This window comes from Caretta caretta, chromosome 3 (genome assembly GCF_965140235.1).
Source record: "Caretta caretta isolate rCarCar2 chromosome 3, rCarCar1.hap1, whole genome shotgun sequence".
In the NCBI taxonomy this organism is placed as follows: domain Eukaryota; kingdom Metazoa; phylum Chordata; order Testudines; family Cheloniidae; genus Caretta; species Caretta caretta.
Genome location: NC_134208.1, coordinates 170876601 through 170897283, shown reverse-complemented (window position 1 = coordinate 170897283; position 20683 = coordinate 170876601). Strand labels below are relative to the sequence as shown.

The 20683-nt window shown below is 45.1% G+C and overlaps 1 protein-coding gene across 1 annotated transcript in view; it reads right to left on the bottom strand.

Annotated features, from left to right (window-relative positions):
• PKDCC (protein kinase domain containing, cytoplasmic) overlaps nt 1-13223 on the bottom strand; it is a 45510-nt gene extending 32287 nt beyond the window's left edge. The window contains exon 1 of the mRNA XM_048843034.2: nt 12341-13223. Coding sequence (XP_048698991.1) covers nt 12341-13027 — 687 coding nt within the window. The 5' untranslated portion in view covers nt 13028-13223. The remainder of the gene's footprint in view (nt 1-12340) is intronic.
• Between the last annotated feature and the right edge of the window lie 7460 nt (nt 13224-20683).

Here is a 20683-nt window from a genome sequence, read left to right as displayed (position 1 = left end):
GAGGTTTTTTATTAATAACTTTGCTATTATTAATAGTGCTGCATGCTAGAAGAGCTAAAGGTTACACAAATGTCATCAGAGCTGCCATCCATATTAATAGCTTCAAAAGAAAGCAGAACAAAAATGAAATTCACGTGTATATGTATATATTATACTCACACAAAACCTGCAAGGCACATATTTTGGCAGTAAACTTGAGGCTTACAAAAGTTCTCTCCCCTTTTCTCTCCTCATTTTATTATAAAAAATTCTTTATAGCACTGTAAATTTACACTGTATTGCACAACCCCTGGGTCCAGCCCAAGAAAACACTTATTCCTGCAAGCTCTTGCCAATAGCTCAATTAAGGTCAATGGGACTACTAATTTAACCATGATTTCAATGGGACTGGACAGGTATAACTGAGGGCAGAATTTGAAGCCAGACCTTAAATAATCGGGAACAATATCTACCCTGACTTCCACCAGCGATGACTGCATCCCCTTCGGTGGGGTTGTATGGAAGATTGACTCTAAATCAGTGCCGGGTTTACAATGATGCCAGTGGCACCATGGAGCCGGGCTCATGCTCAGAAGGATCCCCGGCCTGCTCTGCTTGCACTGTGCCCTGAGACCCAGCCAGCCCACTGGCTCCCCCCATCCCGCCACCACCACTTGCTCCTCTCAGCCGGCCGATGGCTTATCTCTGCCCCCTGGCCAGACCCCAGTGCACCTCTGGTTCCAGACAGTCTCTGCTTCCCACCACCTGTCTCCCCGGAGCTGAGCTACCTGGGACTGATGCAGAAGCCTGGCCAGTCTCAGCCAGTTGCAGGGGGAAAATGGTGGGGGGGGGGGGGTGGCTTGGCTGGACCCCTCCAGTCAAGTGGGTCCCGAGGGAGCACAGCTGAGGCAGGCCCTGGCCTGGCTGTTCTCACCACTCCCGAGGGGCCAGAGCGATTCGCCATCCCAGGACCAGCCCTGGCGGCTCAGCCCGGCAGACAAAGTGGCCTCCCAGCAGGGCCATGGAGTGCAGTGGGGAGGTGCTGCTGGGATGCGAGGAAGATCTCGGCGTGTTGGGGCACGAGGGAGTGGGGGTTCTGTGGGGGGGGCTTGGCAGTTGTGATGGGGCTGTGGGCAGGGGGGCGCTGGGCAGGGGGGCGCTGGGCAGGGGTGGTGTTGTGCAGGGCACTGTGTGGTGCAGCATGGACCATTGTGCGTCTGGCAACTGCCGGTTTGTAAATAGTATCCTCGCACTGGGCTGGGCGGACCATGTCATGCCTCTGGCCGGCCCCTCACTCTGGGGACCAACAGCCCCCGCACCACACCATGCTCCATTGCCCCAGTCGGGGCCCACAAGTATGTTTGGTGCCGGGCCGACAAAAGGTTAATCTGGCCCTGCTCTAAATTATGCAACTATTTAAATGATTAATCTCTGTCTGTTTTCTGTTCTGAAGCAGCAAGCAAGCAGTGCTGTTGAAATGTTCATGAGATCTGGCCATATTAAAACTGACCCCTTCAGTATAGTTCTATTAAGTTAAGTGTCTCAGTCTTCTTCACTGCTGGGCTTACTTCCCTCAAGTGAGCTTTGTTTAACTCAGAGTCGGTCTGCAGTTGCAAAGTCCCAGAATAAGTAGCTCTTCCTATCATAGATCACTCTGAGTTTAGCCAGAAACAATATACGGCCGTCAAGGCCTAGGTCCACAAATACTCCACTGTCAGTTCTTTTTGCCTAGCTTGAGTGGCCAGGCTGAGACTGGGGGAAAAAAACAAAACAAAAACAGTTTGCTCCTTTATTATTATTGATAAATTGTATTGCCATAGTGCGTAGGACTGCCAGTCATGGAGCAGGACTCCATTGTGCTAGGGACTGTACGCAGTCCTTGCCCCAAAAGCTTACAATCTCAGTAAGTAAGAGACAACAGATGGATACAGATGGACAGCTGGAGGCTGTGGTCTCAGCAGCCTAACCCCTGTATAGTTTTTTATGTTTGTTTGTTTTTTGAAGGCACCATGGAAGAGGAGAATTCCAATGAGAACTAGGCACTGAGACACTTCACTAGAGGCCTATTTGCATCTTTAGGTACAAAAATGCCTTTAGCAATCTGGACCTAAGTGAAAAAGTATTAAAAACATCACTGGTTGGTATATATGATGTATGAACACCACCTTGTCTCCTCAAATGCTTTACATGTGTATGTCACAAGACTGGAGAATGTGGTCTTTAACTCAAGTCTGAGTGAATCAGTGCACCTTACAATAGTTTCTCCCCATTGTGGACAAGGTTGCCACATGGGTGACAGCATACTGGTTTGGCTAATCCCCATGCCCTCCCACAATGTAGTAATGCAGAAATTATTCTAAAGCCACCCTCTCCTCTCAGCAGCAGTGGGTATTATGGGCTAGGTCCTACAGGCATCTTAGAACTACAGCTGTTACAACTACAGTGTGTATGGTGTGCGTGGACACACCAAAACAATTCTGTCAAAATAGCGTTTGTGGGTGGGTTAAACCATTGCAAGGATGGTGATGCTAGAAACCATTCTGTGCAGTCAAGTGCCATTGAACCTAGGGAACTGAATTGTTTGTTTACAACAGCTGTCAGGAAGTGATCCTTCTGAACAGGTGCAGAAGGATTTTAATATTTGCTAGTGTAGGAGGTCCAAACCCTTTACAGAACCATAACAGGAAGTATGAACGAGACAAGTTTTCCTCAGCTTAATGTAGACATACTCATTGATCAAGGGCAGGATGCAGATCTAAAGAGACAACATGGCTACATGGGACCTTGGAAGCCACGAAATCCTGTGTCTAACCCCAGCTGTGGCAGACTTCATGGGTGGCCTTGGACTAGTTATGTAACCTCGCTCAGTCTTTGCTATCTAATAAAAGAAGTAGGACAATAGTACTTACCTACCTTACAAATTAGTCCAATTGGTAAGTGATAAAGCAGGTTTGCCCTTGGAATCCTCATTATACAAAATGTTATATTTTATTGAAACAGTGTCCTGGGCAGGATACCCACCAACTTGAACAGCTTTATATGTGCAGTGTGTCTCTGAAAAATTTAAGTAGCAAGGGTGATTTTTGCAAAAGGTGAAATGGTGCTATTGGTCTCTGTTCAGTTCTGCACAGAGAGGAGACTGCCAGGATCCTTGGCAAGGAAAGCTGATGAGATTGCAAATCATCAGCTCTCATAAAGGAGCCAGAAATTCAAAACAGAGTCTTTTGGGGTAATTTACATGGCACATAACACAGAGGAACAATCAGAGAAATCATTCGACAAATTAATGGGATTAGTTTTATGAACGATTTATTTGAAAGTGAGTAATGAGGGTGTAGCTCTTTAACTAATTCTATGGTTTTTGCCTCGTGGAAATCCCTTCCTGCCAACAGCTCTGTAAGTTAAATCCCCATCTACAATCTCATGCAATTCAATGGGAGAAAATATTATTTGGCCACTTCAGAGTTGAGGCATATGGCTTGTCTAATAATGACATGAATAGTTATGGCTGGTTTGCAATTGTATCAGCTCTGTGCTTCCAACAGCACTGGAGTTCCTGTTAACAGATCCTTTCTTCACTCTTAAAAGTGCAGGATAACATCTGGGCCTGTTGGGAAGCACTCTTGCAATAAAGAAGTACTTTGTGTAATTCATCTTTCCTCGCCAAGCCACATCTGTCTGCTCTCCCTGGCCTTCTCCATTCCCACCCCGAGCTCCTCAGGGCTGTGGAGGCATACTGGAGCTGCAGCAAGCTGTCTCCATCAACAGGTGGCACTGTTTGCTTTTTTCCTCCTCACCCTACAAAGCGATCCAGTGCTGCCACCCCACATTACATCTATGGTTAACATTTTCAAAAGTGCTTACATCACTAAATCTCCCTGTGGATCTAGTGCTAACTCCCACTTCAGGGTCTTAAATACAAAATATAGGCACCAATGATAGCCTCAAAACCCCCACTCAGATGCCACCTCACCCTATCAGTGCCTAAATTCCCTAGACACCTCAATTTCTGCTGGTGAGCAGGTGTAAAACCACCTAAGTCTAACACCACCAAGCTGCTCAGTGCCCTAGTTCATGCTTTACCCCTGGTGGGATTCTCCAACTTGGCATTCCTCCATCTATTTTGCCTGCAGGGACAAATCTGGTAGGTATTGTCAGAGCATGCCTTGCCTGCACAAAAGACAACCGGATCTAGACTTTTTTGATGCGGGTATGTTTGTCTCAGAATATCTGACAACCAAGTGGATAGAGCTCTCATGCAGAATATTGGAGACCCTGTTTTCAAATCCCCACTCTGCCTGATTTGGAGCAGGGACTTAAACCCAGCTTTCCCAGATACATGCCTTAACCATGAGGCTACTGGGTATTCTAGGGTGGGAGTGCTCTCAACTTGTCCTGCTGAAGCTGTTCCCCTGTGTATTAGATAAATAAATATTAACTGGGCTCAAGAGAGACTGACTTCATGGCCCAGTGGTTAGGGCACTTGCCTGTGATGTAGGTCCCTGCTCCAATAAATATTTTATTTGTTATACAAAATGGGACAGCTTGAGAGATTGAGAGAGCCCCACCTCAACACGCCCAATAGCCTGGTGGTCAAGGCAGTGATAGGGAAGACCTGCTCCAAATCAGGCAGAGTAGGGGTTTGGAAACAGGTCTCCCAGAGCCCAGGTGAGCACCCCCTAACCACCTGGCTATAATGTAATCGGTCTCTCTCTCTCTCTCTCTTTGAGAAAGAGCTGAGGTATCTTAGGAACCTCGCTCCAGGAGAGGGTTCACAGCTTTCAATCCTGAGTAGAAATAGATAACAGGCTCAGACCCCACCCCTCTCCTCAGTGTTTCCTAGTGGCTTAGCATAGACAGAAGCCAGCAAACCAGAAGCCAAGTTTCCCATGCATCTAACTCCTCCCACCCTTTGCATAGGGAAACCTGGGTTCCTAACTCGGGGCTGTGAATTCCACTAGGCAGCTGGGCGCCTAGAAGTTAGGTGTTGCCATGCCTATGTCCCTTTGTAGGCTAATCCTTAGGAGCCAACCTTACACAGAAAGTCACTGGGACTTAGGCTTCTATGTTCCTGCATCACTTTGGGGATTTAGGCTCTTAAGTCACTTAGATGCTTTTGAAAATGTTACCCCAAGGACCTGCCTACCCTGGGAAAAATTTCTGAGCAGTTTAAAATCTTGTTCAGCTAAACTCATTTGAAAACCATCGAAGTCCTGGTGTGCACTCGGTTTCAGGCAGTTTAAAAATGTCTTTAAAATGCTCCAATAAAAACAGATTAACAGAAAATTTCACAGTGTAGATAGGTCCTTGGAGCTATATTGTGCCCTTTATCTATGGATGCAGATCAAGCACATAATAAGATCCCAAGCTGTCATTCTAGCAGATTAATTCTCTCTAATTAGGGGCTCTGTTTTGAAGGTTCAATTACAAGGGAAATTTCTACACTCCTCTCCCAATCCAAATTTCATAATGACAGTTTCCCCAAGTGATCAGCTACCGTCTTGCCTGGGCTCTTTGTTGAGGACACTACACCACAGTCTACTCAGAAGGTTGCTCAAATTTTCAATGAAAACAAAAAGCTCTTCGGGTTCACCACCAAGTATTCTCCACCACTACCAGCACAAAAGTGTTTCATGATTTGAGCTCCTGATTCCACTGGACCCCACTTTCTTGAAACAACAAAGGATTTCCTGAGCATCTGACCCTTCCCCATAACTAGAGCTCACCCCATTCCCATGTTGTAAGCAAGTTTTGTTGATTAAAGATTAGTGTGGACTCTGAATGAAGCAACATGATATAATATGACCTGATTCACGTCAACTCATTTAAGCTAGAAATGCATTTTAATTAATTTACCCCTTGGAGAAATTATTTTCTTCTATACAGAATTACCAGATTTTAATATTAAGACTTCAACATTTTAATTCTCAAACTAAAAATAAGGGTCCTGCTTTTGACCTCACTAACTGGATTTGTCTATGCTGAGGAAAAGCACCATGTTAGAAAACATGTTAACTAACACAATGGTAACATGACTTTACATCCTATTTAAAAGAGGAACAAGTGATGTTCAAAATGTGTTAGCTGGTTGTAATAGCCCATGCCAGGACCACCTAAAACGTTTTCAAATACCACTGGATTTGTCCACGCCAAAGGCAAAAATCTTTTGTATCATGTTAAAAAACATGGTATTATTTTCAGAGTGTAATCAAGGCCACTTACACAAATGTAAATCCAAAATAATTCCCCTAAAGACAACAGAATTACTCCAGATTTAAAATGGGATGAAATCATAATCTGGACTGTGATTTTTAAAGTGTATTTGCTTTGACAAACCAAAAAAAGGGGGTTGGTCTTAATCAATAAGCCTCTGGTCTGCCATCAGCTGCTGTTCAAGGCTGTTCCTCCCCACCCCACCGCCACTGTTCTGAAATGAACTCATCGCTTATTTTTTTAAATAAAATAAAGATTTATTTTAGTTGACGTGGAGACTCTTTTTCAGAGAAACACACTGAATTACGCTATAAGTGATTATAAAGATACCTAAAAACCTACAAAGATAATCTTGCGGTTTCACAAAACGTATGTCAGTTTCAAACCTGCACTCCCTTCCATTCATCTTCAGCAGTGTAATAGGAGAACCAATCAAAAGATTGTTTATACCCATGAATGGCAGCACCCTTAATTCAGATCTACAGGGCTGTAATTATATTATTACAGGAAATCAAACTGCCAGTGTCTTTCCAATCGTATTCATTGTCTGAAATTAACAGCAAATGGTGGTTGATTTTCTTTTCTTCCCGGATACAGACAGACTGGAGGGAGGAATTAGAGCAAACTCAATCACTGCACGGAAAAGCTGGATTCAAAAATAAATATTTTAACTTTCTAAGAAAAGAAACCACGGCGGAGAGGGAAAGGAAGAGGAGACCCGCCACAGCACTTGATAGAGAGCAAGTGCAAAGCAATTAGTGGGCTGCTGAATCCTGTGTTACAATAAATCAGTGACCCAAATCCCCCTCTTCCCCAATGCCCCTCATTATTAAATCAACTTTAATGAACTAGCCCCTTCTCTCTCTCCCTCCAAACCAAACACGGTTCCATTTTCATCTGCACCTGCCTATCACAATGGCTGGTGTGCGGCGGGAATGTTTATAGGAAGCGATCTAGGGCAGTGTGTGATTGACAAGTTCCCAGCCTTGCCCTTTGAATCAACGCCTCTGCCCAGATCACGATGCAATGCCCCATCAGACAAACCAAGCCTGACTCAGAGACGGTAAATACACTTTAAAGCGAAAAGCACCTCATGTTTTCTTTGCATTAACACCAGCTGACCCCTGTATCTAACACTAACCCACACTCCCTTTTCCAGGTTCTCAGCATTTCGTGGGATAGCCTGATGTGCCACATCTGGCACCTGGCCCGAACAGGCTCCATGCATGACGAACGTGTCAATATGGGATGCGAGGACAGGGCTACGAGCTGAGAAGGGTTGGTTTTTGTGAGAGTGTGTGTGTGTTTTTGTTTTTTTTTAATTTCAACGTATATTGTGCCCTAATCAGGTATTCTAAAAGGATGCGCGGGGGGGGGGGGGGTCGCAGCAAAGCTGGTTTTGACAAGAGACAGGCCAGAATGGGAACTATAGAGACAGTCAAGAGCAAGTTTGTTATCTTACAAAGTACACTTCAGGCTGTCAGCTGCGAGAGATTTACAGGAAAATCCCCTTTCCTGGGACTGAACCTCCAGGAAAGAAACGCTGGACTTCCCCCGAGCAAGACTCAAACGAATTTCACCCTAGATAGCCCCTCATAACAGGCCTGAGTGGGGACAAGCGCTGCAGCGCCAGAAGGCTAAGAGTACAGTGCGGGGACAGCCACTTGGCAACAATAACACTGCACACCGCGTTGTGCCTCTCTGTGTGTGATCTGTGTGTGGGGAGCTATTTATCTGTCCATGTTTGACTCTATGGGAGAGGGGGAGATCTCTCTTCTCCTTCTAAAAACCCCACTTCCCTCCATCACCAGCTGCAGTTAGCGGGAAGGTGGCTCCCGTTTTCATGCTCAAGTACAACTCTTTGGGAAGGCGGTTTTAGAGGGCTGCTGAGCGAGTCAACACTGAGCAGCTCCAGCCCCGAGTCGTGCTGCTAATTGGTCGCAGCTGGCTGAGGGGTGTTAAGTGTTCACTGTGTGTTGGGGAGGGGGGAGATAATTGGAAGGGGAAGTTTGAGAAACAAAAGTGCAATATTTTATGGCTGGTTTACAGTGATGTCAAACTCCCCAGTAAACACATTGCTATTGAAAACCCACTCTGTGAGACTATCTGAGCTGTCAGGAGCAGCTAACCCCTGGTAGCTAACAGAATCGCCGGGCTAAGCCGTGGCTTGGCGTATTTGAAATTTTTTTTTTCCAGCACATTTGATTTTTTCCCATGCCCGCGATCGCTAAGAAGGTCCTTACCTGAGAGGGACGGTAAACTGCTGCTGGCGGGGGTGGCTGGATAGTCATTTCAGCTAGTCTCCTTAACTCTTTCGACTCAGGGAGAGCGATGATGAAGCTGGAAATTCTTTTTAAAACTAAGCCCAGCAGTAGGCAGAAGTCTTGTATTTTGCTAAATTAAGATCCAATAAAGTAGCACTGGCCACGCAGTCATTAACTGTATGTAGCAATGTTGTTTTAGCCCTGTAGCTCCCGGGATATGAGAGAGACAAGGTGGGTATCAGAGCGTCTCTCTCTCTCACCAACAAAAGCTGGTCCACTAAAAGATATCGCCGCACCCACCTTGCCTCTTTAACGCAGAAACGGACTGTCCCTTTTGCTAGGGAAGTAACTCGGTGGTTGATGGATACACTGCATGCAGGGAGGAAGTGAAAAGCGTTTGAGGCCAAACTGAGTACTCTCAATGGTGTTTCTACAGTGCTGGATGAAGAAACCGGATGAAAATGAGCTAAGAAAAAGCGTTTTCTTATGAGGACATATACAGTTGTGCTGTAGTGAATTTGACATCAGTTAAACGGTTTGGGTCCTTTACACTCTTTTCCTCTACTTAAAATGGATGCTCATGTCAAAACCCAGAATAGATTGGGGAAAGTATGTTGGCTTTTGAGTTTCTTCCCCCTGTCTCCGGCAGAAATGTATCATTTCTAAAACCAGATACGCCTTAGAGGCCTAAGCCTGCGTTAATGTTGTCACTGACCTCAGCAGATGCAGGACCATGGCCCTGTGGGGGGATTTTACAAATAGACACAACAAAAAGGAGCAGGCTGATTTGGAAGACGCTCCCTGTTCCCCGTTGCACGCGCCCCGATGACCCCCCTCCCCAGGCCAGTATGACATTACAGGTCTACTCCTGGACCATAAGTCTGCCCAGCTGTGACCAGATAAGGCCCGTCAGGTTTTTACAGTCGCCTGGCAAGGTAAGGTCTTATCAAACATTGGTGTTCGCCCGCGGCGGTCACCTCGCCCCGCGCTCTACGCAACGAACGGCACGTGGTAAACAAGAAGGCAGCGATGTAGGTGGCTTCGCAGCTCTCTTTGCTAGCGCATTTGCAATCTGATCAGAGCAGCCAAGTCGAAAGGAAATTCTGCTCGTGTCTGAGGAGACCGGGAGCGGCCAAAATAATAATAAAGAAAGAATCTGAGCCAAATGGAAAACATGTTTCTGATTTAAGTTTAAGCTATTTTGTAAGTAGATGGCATGTAATTTGTGAAAACATAATTAACACAAGGGATTTTTGCTCATTACAACGTTCTCCCAGCGCAGCGGGCTGGGCGTGTATTTTCTAATTGGCGTTTTGAGAAGCGTCTATTCATGAGTTTGTTCTAGAGTGACTTCATTTACCTATTATAGGGTCCACCAGCCTTCAGCAAACAGGGGAATTAACTGACAGCGCTTCCTCTAGTCTTTGGTACAAAAAATAATCACTGATTGTGAGCAGATTTTTCAATACGATGTTCCATAATGCACACCCCAGTTTAAAGGAACCCTAGTGTCTACACATGTGTAAACACTGAAGTTTGTTGTTGTTGCTCGTTGCATAGACAATGCAGGACAGAATGTTGGCTTCCATTTTGTGAAGATGACTATTTCCAAATTATTCTCTGCATACGATGAAAGTATCCATTTGAATAACGTGTGAAAGGAATGCAGCACGATCACTGTAACCCACCGAGGAAGCCAGAGAAACTGCAATTCTAAAATGTTTAAATCATCATTTTTGCCAAATTGTAGAGACACTGGGTTGCTTTCTACGGAACAAGAGAAAAATCTTGAAAACCAATATTTAAAAATTGAGTTTATTTCCTGCTGTCAAGCTAGTATCGATATCCTTGTTTGCATTACAGTGATAGTAGGAATTTCTTCCTGTGGGGATATATGGCATCATATGGAATAACTGAAAAGCTCTTCACAGTGGTTGTAGTGCAGCATACGAGATGCTGCTTTCATTATGTCTCATACCTGGCAGCATATAGGCAATAATTAGCAAACGCTGTATTTAGGTGTCGATTTTTTATTCTAAAGCTACAAAAAATGTTTTCTCCAGTTTTATCCCAAGAAAGCAAGCAAACTGACTTCCCATTCCCAATTTTTGCATGTACTCATGGGGAAGAGGAGATATTAAAGTTGCATCTGGCCCTTCCTAGACTTCCAGTGTATGAAAATTGACTGTTTTGTTCATTTCGACCTTTAGTTCTTATGGGGGAACCGGTAGCTTTTGCTACAGAAAAAAATCAAAAGCTGCCTATTTGATTTCTTTTTAAAAATAGCTACGGGGAATGCACGTTCTAACGTTGTTTTCTTTTTCATCAGCGTTCACACACTGTGCGAAATGCAACAGGAATTTCAATCCAAATGGGCACGTTGAAATTAATGTGAAGGTGTAATAGTCGCACAATGCAACATTTCTGTCAAGTGGAGCAATGTCAGTGTACCTTAAGAATAATACTGCGCCCTGTTACAGTTAGTACTCCTTCTAATCTTCCATTTGCCAGGATTCTGTGTAATTAAGATTCACACCACACAATACACAATAAACCTAAATAACGACTACAGTGCCAGGTGAGGAACAATCACATTTCCATTCCCACAATATTCCGGGGAAGGGGAGTTGTCGTTTGTATTGATTAGGGTTAACATTTTATTGTAAAAAGAAAAGGAGTACTTGTGGCACCTTAGAGACTAACCAAAAAAAATAATAGCTTATCTAAAGTGATCATCAGGTGGGCCATTTCCAGCACAAATCCAGGTGCCACAAGTACTCCTTTTCTTTTTGCAAATACAGACTAACACGGCTGTTACTCTGAAACCTGTCATTTTATTGTACGTATTCTGAGAGAGTTTATATCTTCTTACGCTTCCTTCGCTTTTCAACATCACAATTTTATTTTTTTATTTATTTTTTTCTTAGGTAAAAGAACAACCAGAAAAGGCTGCTAGGCCAGGCATAGCTATACGCCTTCTCCCATAATGACATTACTTCTGCACCAGTTAGCAGAATGACAATGTATAATATTCCTAATCTTTCCCCAGTGCTTTCCTATACAGGCCAGGGTAAATCTGGCAGAATTAATCACTTCAGAGAGGATGTCAATATCTTTAGTTGTGCATGTATGTCTACTGAGCGTTTTTGTGTATAAAGGTTTCCTATCTTCTCCGTATTATAAGTAAAGAGCTGTTAGAAGAGAGCAGAAACTATAGATCTGTATAGATGATAGATCAGAAGAGATTTTGCGTATATAACATGTAAATGGTGATGAACTAATAACTACAAATCTTTAGAGAACATTAACTGAAGTAACTTATTTGACTCCATAAACATTAGTCTAAAAGGATGTTAGAACTATACTTGTCCAAAGAATGTTACATCTGTATTTAGAGGGAGGCTTGTTATCACAAGATGGCATTTTTCGACCCATTGGGTTGACATTAGTGATAGTCAAATACTATTTATTCGATGTACTATAATCACTCGGTATGGAAGGCCAGGAACGGCAATGTTATAGGTATATCAAGATCAAAGCTTTCTAGTTCTTTCATACAGATCACAAATGCAATCAACTCCACCGTATATACACCCCTTTCTGCGGTTACTACATACTTTTATTCCCTTGGCATGAAGGGCGCCAACAGGTTGCCTGGGGTGAGAAATAAACCCTTGACACATTTTTCCACATCCTATCTGTACACGGCGGCTGGTTTTCACTCACTGTCTGGTACAAGCCCTGGCAATTTTTAAAGAAACCCGAAAGAAATGACCATTGCCTACCGTGTCGCGATCTGCAAAAGCTTTACCTGTAATTCCTTTCAAAGAGCCCAAACGTCCCCCACGGCACCAGCGCCAGAGCGCCCCACCCCCTGGCCTTACCTGGAGGATGTTGGAGTGCTGTAGCCTTTGCAGGAGGATCATCTCCTTGACGATTTTGTAGGAGGCTAGCCGGTAACAATCTTCTAACGCCGCGTATTGCTTCACGCAGTTCTCGATGTCGTGCCCCCCAAAATCGACCGATTTCAGCGCCACGGCCAGCGTGCGGTTCAGGACGACCTTGTAGACAGCTTTGGTGTAGCCGGAGCCCAAGTAATGCAGGCTGGTGACATTGTGGATGTCTCGGCACCCCAGCAGAGGGGGGTTCAGAGCCAGGTCTACTTTGGCTTCGGGATAGGAGCCCCCTCGGCTGCCAGCCTGCGGCGCTTTCCCCTTCTCCAGCCGAAGCGTCTGCTCCGAGGAGGTCCGCTGCTGGGCGAGGTCCATCAGCCGCCGCTCCAGGGGTCTCACCAGCCGCCGGGCAGCAGCCGCGGGCGGCTGGTGCTTCTGGTAGCGGAGCACCTCCTCGTAGCGCTCCCTGATCTGCCGGGCTAGCTCCCAGCGCCGGCTCCCGCGGTCCTCCCCTCGCCGGTACCAAGGCGAGCCCGCAAGCGCCGGGGTGACCCCGCGCCGCGGCGGCGGCGGCTGCTGGTGCGGATCAAAGCCCGGGATGAACAGCACGTTCAGCAAAGTGCCCAGGAAGAAGGAGAGGCAGCAGCCGGCGGCCACCGCGATCTTCCTGCGCCTCATCGCAGCGCCCCAGCCTCTCCCCCCAGGACGCAGGTTTGGGCGGAAAAAGGCTCCCCGGGACCGCAGCCCCTTCACGTGGCCCCGCCGGCCCTCGCCCCGCGCAGGCACATCAGCGTGACACTTGCCTCCCTGCTCATGAGCTTCTGGAGCGCGGATTATTAGCCAGCCCCGGAGGCGAGCGGGGGCGGGGGGGGGTGGATAATCACTCTGAGCCCTCTCCGCTCGCTGACGTCCCCTGATTGACAGCCCGGCCCGGCCCGGCCCGCGGACCGGCGGAGCAGCAGGGGGCCCTGGGAAACGTAGTCTCTTTAATGACTCTCCCCGCCGCCGTTTGATAGCCGGGAAGTCAGGACTACAACTCCCAGGCGCAGCCGCAGCTCCCGTGCGCGGCCGGGCCGTAGGCGGGACCGAAATGATAACGGTGTGCTCTGCAGAGCGGGGAGCGGGCTCCGGCTGGCCAGCCGCGCTAAACACGAGATCGTACCCCCGGGGGGCCGGGGCCGGGGCCGGGGTCGGGGCCGGGCTGGTATCAGTGAAGCCACTTTTCTCGCAGGAGCCTCTGAGCTAGACCCAGAGCTGCCGGCTGCTACTTGGAGGCGCCTTCATTTGGGGATTCATTTGTAAAAATCTCCCCCTCTAGTGATGAAGGCTTGTCTCTCCCCCCACGGTGCATGTTTCTGTTTGAGCGGGACGTTTACAATCTCACCCGTAGTTATTTGTTCAAGCGCACTCGTTCCCATTCTCCCCGTTTGACAGCGCGGGTTGCAAGGGCATCACGCCAGTCACACCTTGGAAAGCGTTTTGCGACTGAAAAGCCAAGGCTCAGAAAGCAGCACGCACACGCCGACAGAGGTGAGGATAAGCACACCAAGGGAAGGTTTTGCCGATGAATTTTCCACATATTTTCTTGCATAAATAAAACAATCCGACTAAGATAAATAACAGCTAATTCATGATGTCTGCGTGAGGTGGTGTATATATTTTCTCTCTCAACGCAATAAGCTGGTACATTACCCAGGAAGGAGTTATGGCCTTGTGTCCTCTGGCAGGGCTAAACTGTGATTTATCATAAATTTACTGATAATATAAGAACCGAGAGCTGTGATTTCGAGATGAAAAATGAAAGCCACGGAGGAGATAGGTTAGCTGTGTCTCTCTAGACTAGATCTACAAATCATGGTCTCAACATGGGGTAGCCCCTGCCCTGCGGGAGATGTGAATTGCAGGGGTGAGTGCTAATGACATGGTTATCCATCAAGCCCACATTACGATGCTGTTAGCAACTAATTAACAAATACAATCGGCCCAAGAAACGTCACAAAGAAAAGCACATCAACAAAAGAAAAGCCATAAAGAGTCTAGGGGGGACTGCGAGCTAAAGTTCACCGGGACGCAAAAAGAGAAGCATTTCCAATAAAGGAAGGGGATCATTTAAAGCACGAGTCGTTTAGGTAATACACATCGGCTACAAAAATTCCGTTTACCCTCCCAGGCGCGTGTGACCGATGCTCGAAAGCATTTATTTTTGGTGAGAGTAGACAGTAAAGCAATCTACTCTGTATGGCTCACAAAAGCTGATGCTCAAATAATTTGGTTAGTCTCTAAGGTGCCACAAGTACTCCTTTTCTTTTTGCGAATACAGACTAACACGGCTGTTACTCTGAAACCTTTGTATGGCTTGTAATTAATCAAAATCCAAAGCCTACTGTTTGTCCATTTTTGCTGCATATGTTACACGTGAAACTCTAGGACTGCATGCTGACTCATAAGGAATACTGTTTTCAAGAGACAAGATACATTAATAAGAGGCCTATATGGTCAAGATAATCGGGAGAGTTTAAAAGATTCAGTTTACTTTTACAACGTAATCTCTGCAATCACGGGTTTAACTAAGAACCGTCAGTCACTTGTAATAAAACTGTCCGGAGGGCGAATTACAAGTTTATGAGAAGCGGACAGCAGATCAAACGGTTTTTAATGAGGCCTAATTTTGACATATTTTAATAGTGGCTGTACAGTCAGGCTTGAAACATAATACCAAGAGCAAATGGAAGCGTTAAGGTCAAACATGATGAGAGCCCCCGAATGAGGACAGTAAATTACCAGTGAAGAGACCGTGTCTGAAATAGGTGTGGGGCTAACAAGCCATTAAGTAGCCTGCAGCACATTTCCCGAACGCCTCGCGGTGTTCTCGTGCCATACTGTCCCGTTAGCTTTGTGGCCATTGCAGCCTTTGTATGTGAGCAGAACTGAGCTGTGTAAGGAGGCTGGGAGGAGATCGCATTCAAAAGCCAGGTAAATACTGTATCAGCTAAGCGCCACCTACTGTTCCTTGCAACTGAATGCTCAACCAGCCGCACACCCTCAGTCCCCCGCAAGCTTATTGCAGGACACAGTAACCGGGTGAAGCTTTGCGTGGTTGGATGGCAAGTAACAATGCATAAAACACCCCAACGGTGCCTGCTGCTGCATCTCATAGTTTTTATTCTTTCCATTCTTATCTAATTGTCACCACGGACAACATTCTCTCCTCGCTGATACCAGGGCAACCCAGCGGCAGTTATCCTGGGCCACAGCCTGCTCCCAGTCATGTAAATGAGGGCAGAATTTGGCCAGTGATATGTCTCCCAATATAAACTCTGATCATAACGACTGGCCTTATTTTCAAAGGCGCTGAACGCCTGCCGCTCCCGTTGATTTCAATGGGATGTGCGGGGGATCAGCACCTTTGAATCCACTCCTTTTTATTACATTACAATACTAGGCCTCTGAAACTCGCATACAACTAAGTATATTGTACTTGGGTTAATGCAGGGCCTTCCCACTCTGATTTGTCAGCCACACCTGTCTCCAGTGCTCGAGCTGGGGGCTAATGTATTGCAATGAATAATATAAATGAGAATCCTGCGTATACCTGGACCCATGTACATTCCAGATCAGGTAACCATTAAGCGATCACCAATCAAAGATCTCCAATCACAATGTCAAGTGTCTGCTCCACTCCGCAGCAGAAATAAAAGACTCTCCCAGAGCTATATGGGGGAATAATTCCCATCCCTCCAGAAATATTTTAAATATCTATTTTTACGCGGTTTTATGATTTGTTTGATTTTAACCAATGTTTCCCATTTATTCCAAAGATGTAAGTACACGAATTAAGTTGGAGCGTTTATGAAACGGGAGAAAGGAAGAGCAGAAGGAAACCCTGTATATAGTAATTGTACCATCTCAGTTTTATTTGGGTTTATAATTTGCGCAGTAACATCCAAGGGCCTAGACAGACTCCGTCTGGTGAAAACAGTGAGGTTTAGGAGAGCAGGGCTAAATTCTTATTTTGTTTTCCCGTGGGTTTAACGTTACAGATTAATCTCTTTTAGATAAGAAAACACTGAACTACTAAGGCAAACTTGTTGGAGCAGATCTTCCTCCCACTGAAGTGCATAGCTATTTCGACTTCAGTATAGAAAGGATCCAGCCCCATTGCTTGCTACAACTGAGGTGGTACTTTCCCCTAGAGTGGAAATGCTCTCAGACTCGGGGGACCGATTTTCGGTTGATCTTTTATTTTAGCTCCTGTCAAGAATCACTGCTACAGTCTTAATTCACCCCCAAATGCTTGGGAATGGATTGAAGTGCTGTGATCTGAGGGAGAGAAACACCGACCCTGCCTGTTCAGTCCAATGCCTTTCCCAGGCAGTTCGCTTTGATTACAGCACATCGGCCAATCTCTTCAACGTGCACTATGGAATCAGTGGGCCAGGTTACTTCACGGTTCTCCGCCTCCCCGTTCCCCCAGCCAGCAGCCCCGAGGGTGACACCCGCGGAGCGTCTTATCAGCCCTGTCTTCTCCAGGGTTCTAATTTAGAGCTTCCCCCTGATCGCTCGCGTTCTTTGCAGACACCTAACAGCTATTTACCATCCTCACCTTTGAATCGCACAAACCATTTAGCGCGGGATTATCGAACTTCACACACAAGCAACGGAAAGCCCCTGAGAGCTCACAATCCAGCCCCCTCCCTCTGGAAGATTTCTATCAGATAATAGGCCAAACACTGCCTCATTGAAAGGGAGGGAAGGGAAGCTTGTTTAGCCAGGTACTTTGCATTACAATTTTACCTGTGGGTGGTTTGGGGGGAGGGATGTAAATCTGCCTGTATGGGAGAAAGGTTGGTCCTGCCTGGTGTTCTGCAAGGGCTTCCTGCTGGGAGCAAAAATGAACTTTTAACTGCTTTTCATTATTAAGGCTGATTTAAACAATTTCACAGGAGGATGGGGAGTATCCAGATTCTCTTCCTTCTTTGCCCCCTAAACACACACACATTTTAGACTTTGTCTCAGCACCCCACCGCTGAGTCATTTTCTCACCCCGCAGTGCTTTTGCTTCCCTCATTGTGAATTACTAGTTTGTTTCAGACCTTGTGATCAATCCTTTAAGTGGACATGACCGCTCATATTCTGCCTCAAAGGTTTAGTTATGGTGGGAGAACTTGTTTAAAGCAGGAAACATTAATACCTTTGAATAGTAAGCATAATGAAACACTAATAACAGTGCCCCTGCAAAATGAGTTTATTGCCTTGCTTTCTTGGGTGCATCGTCGCAGACAACTTTGCAAGCACATAATTTGTTTGGATCTGACGCTAGGTTGTTGGTGCATGCATGCTAAGTGTAATATCTGACATTAGCTTGTGCCTTGTTTATGAAGTTTACAGGAAAAAATACAACTGCAAACAGATGCTTCCAAACTCATTCAAGTGGGCCAGCTGTTTTTTAAATCAGGCCTCTCTCAAAGCCGGTTTTCTTCATTATATCATTCCCGACAGACACCATGAAATACATCACTCATTTAGATATGGAAGCAGACTTTGGAAGAGGACTTGTGTGGAACACTTTGATGTTAAGAGACAGATTTCAAAAGGCAGAAAACTTATTCGATGTTTCTAATTACAACCCATTCTGGGCCTGTCACTGATTATTGCACTGGTACCTATGCCACATAAACTGGGAGTGCTGTTAAAAACACAATCTAGAAATCAAGAGTATGGTGAGCCCAGCTGTCTGTAGTCTACCTAATTAAACTATGCAGGGAGAAAAATCAACAAGGATTTATAAACAAAGCTACTGACTAAAGTCAACAATGAGCTGCAGGGGACAGCAAACATACTTCTTAACACTTCATAGCTCAATATAAGCCAAGGGGGAAGGGTTTGATTTAGGTGAAACAGAAATTCATAAATCTGCATTAAAACTAGGCAGACAAAACATTTTTTATGTTCTGAAACAGATTTTTTTCCCCACCAAGAAAATTCTGAATAGATTTTATCTGTTCTCTATAACCAAAACTTTTGCAATAGTGAATGCAGAAGGCATCACAGGCTTGGGTATTTGCTAACAGTTCTGCTCACATGCTAGCCTTTTATCTCAACAGCACAGTTGGGAAAGATTGAACATTGCAGAAAGGCTAAAAGCTGCAGTTAATTTTTTTATTTACAAAAGGCAGCTCTTTATTTGATCTTACCAGTTCCTATTTCTATCAATATTCCTAAGGCTGTGGGATCAAACACAGAAAAATTAAAACCATGCTACCATGCTAAATAAGATTAAGATTGTGGCAATGTATTGACTGCTCCTGGGGGAAATCACTTCGCTGCTCCAGGAACCCTAACAGTCTTGGAGGGCTGAGCCTAAGAAAAAAATTGTGTTCCAGTGACTGGGGATGGGAAATAAAGGTTTAGAAGCCTTCTGATCTGCTGGACCCAAATGTTTGCATAAACATTTTCTGTCCTACACTTGTGCTAACTTTTGGGCTGTGTTCACAACATAAGCTTCATAACGGACTGTATAGTGAATTAAGAATTCCTTTGCAAAGCTAACATTTCTCAGTAGCTAGCTGTTTTTAACAAAGTTTAACACGCACATACAAACACACTCACAAAAAGACATTTAGCCTCCAAAGGAACTTTTGCCATTGGACTTTAAATGAAGCTCCAGAAGACCAAATTCCAGATTTTCAAAAAAGGTCAGGGCCTGATTTTCAAGAACCCCATCAGCACCCACAAATGGGGATAGATTTTCAAAAGCGCTCAGCCCCCACTGAGGTACTTGAGTAAGAGCAGGATTTTAAAAGCCCTCAGCACCCAACAGCTCCCAAGGTGACACTTTCAGGTGTATCATTTGAATATCTAGACACATATTCCGGTGTCTGAATGGGAGTTGAAAATCCATCCTCAGTTGTGGGGGCTGCACACTTTTGAAAATCTGGTTCCGAGAGCCTGCAACCTTCTCTGTGAGAGTTCCTCAGTGTTGGAATGCTCTCCCATTCCTTTGTTTGCCAGAGCCCAGATCTGACAGCCTTCAGGCATGCAACGTCTCTTCCTTTTCTCAGGCTATTTGGAGGGAGCAAGCATAAGGTTGAGGTGGTTATATTCAGACACATTTTATATTGTCTTTCTGCATGATTTTCTGGGCTTTAAGCTATGGGATAGTCTGAAGTAAATTATACAGTGCCTTACACAGTCACTTTAGACATGATTTCATTTGGCCACTTTCTCAGTAAACCTGCTCTCATGTATATTTGAAACAAGCTCAGAAGAAGCCAATTTTATTAGTTCTGGCTAGAGTAAAAAATGCATCATGAAAGGCTGGAAATGTGCTGGTCACTAGCCGAGCCAGCAGAATCCCTCCGGCATAGAAAGTTGCAAAAAGGGAAAGCTTGGATTCTGCCTGTACTGGAGGTACCCATCAGGACTTTTCCAACAGAAAATTCAGTTTTACATCAGAAGGGTTTGGAGGAAAGAGATTTGGGAGCAGTCCCTTATCATGTTAACTTTAGGAATCGTGATGATTCTTCTGTTGCTGTGCACACAGTTCTTATCTGGGGAGTGGGTTAAGTGAATGGTGGCTTACAGCATATCCATATTTCCATACAGTTCTAAGGGGAAATTCTCTGTATCTGGGTTCCCCATTTGTAAAATGGGGTAAATGCTTCCCTATCTCACAGAGCTGTTGTGAGGATAAATGCATTAGTGTTTGTGAGAGACTCAGGTATTACAGTGATAGAGGTCATATAAGTACCTAGACAGAGAAAGAATGCCTAGGTCCTCCTGGGAATTATAGATTAATAAACTTTACTTCATTACAAGAAGGTAGTTGAGAAAGTCACTAATATATTACATGAACTGTTGTTATTAGTTAAACATTGACAGTATACTTGGTATGGGTCCAAGATACAAAATACAGACAGTTGGTGCTGTGAGGTGTTTACAATCTAGAGAGAAATATAAAACGCCCAGAAAAGTAACTGATCAGGACAAAGCAACATAGCTGCTATAAGAATAAATCTCGCCTGTCTAACCTTTTACAATTCTAAGAGTTAATAAAATAGTGGGTAAAGGAGAACCAAAGGATATAATTTATTTAGACATTCAAAAGCCTTTTGATAAATTCTCTTACAAGAGGCTATTAAGGAAACTTGGTAACCACAGAGTGAGAGGTAAAGTTCTGTCACGGATTAAAATCTAGTTATAAATGGCCATGGAATAAATGGCCAATTCTAAACCTGGAAAGAGATTAATGGTGTGGTGCCCTAGAGATCAGAACTAGGACCAATATTGTTTAATACTTTATTAATAACATGGAAGACAGGGTGAACAGTGAAG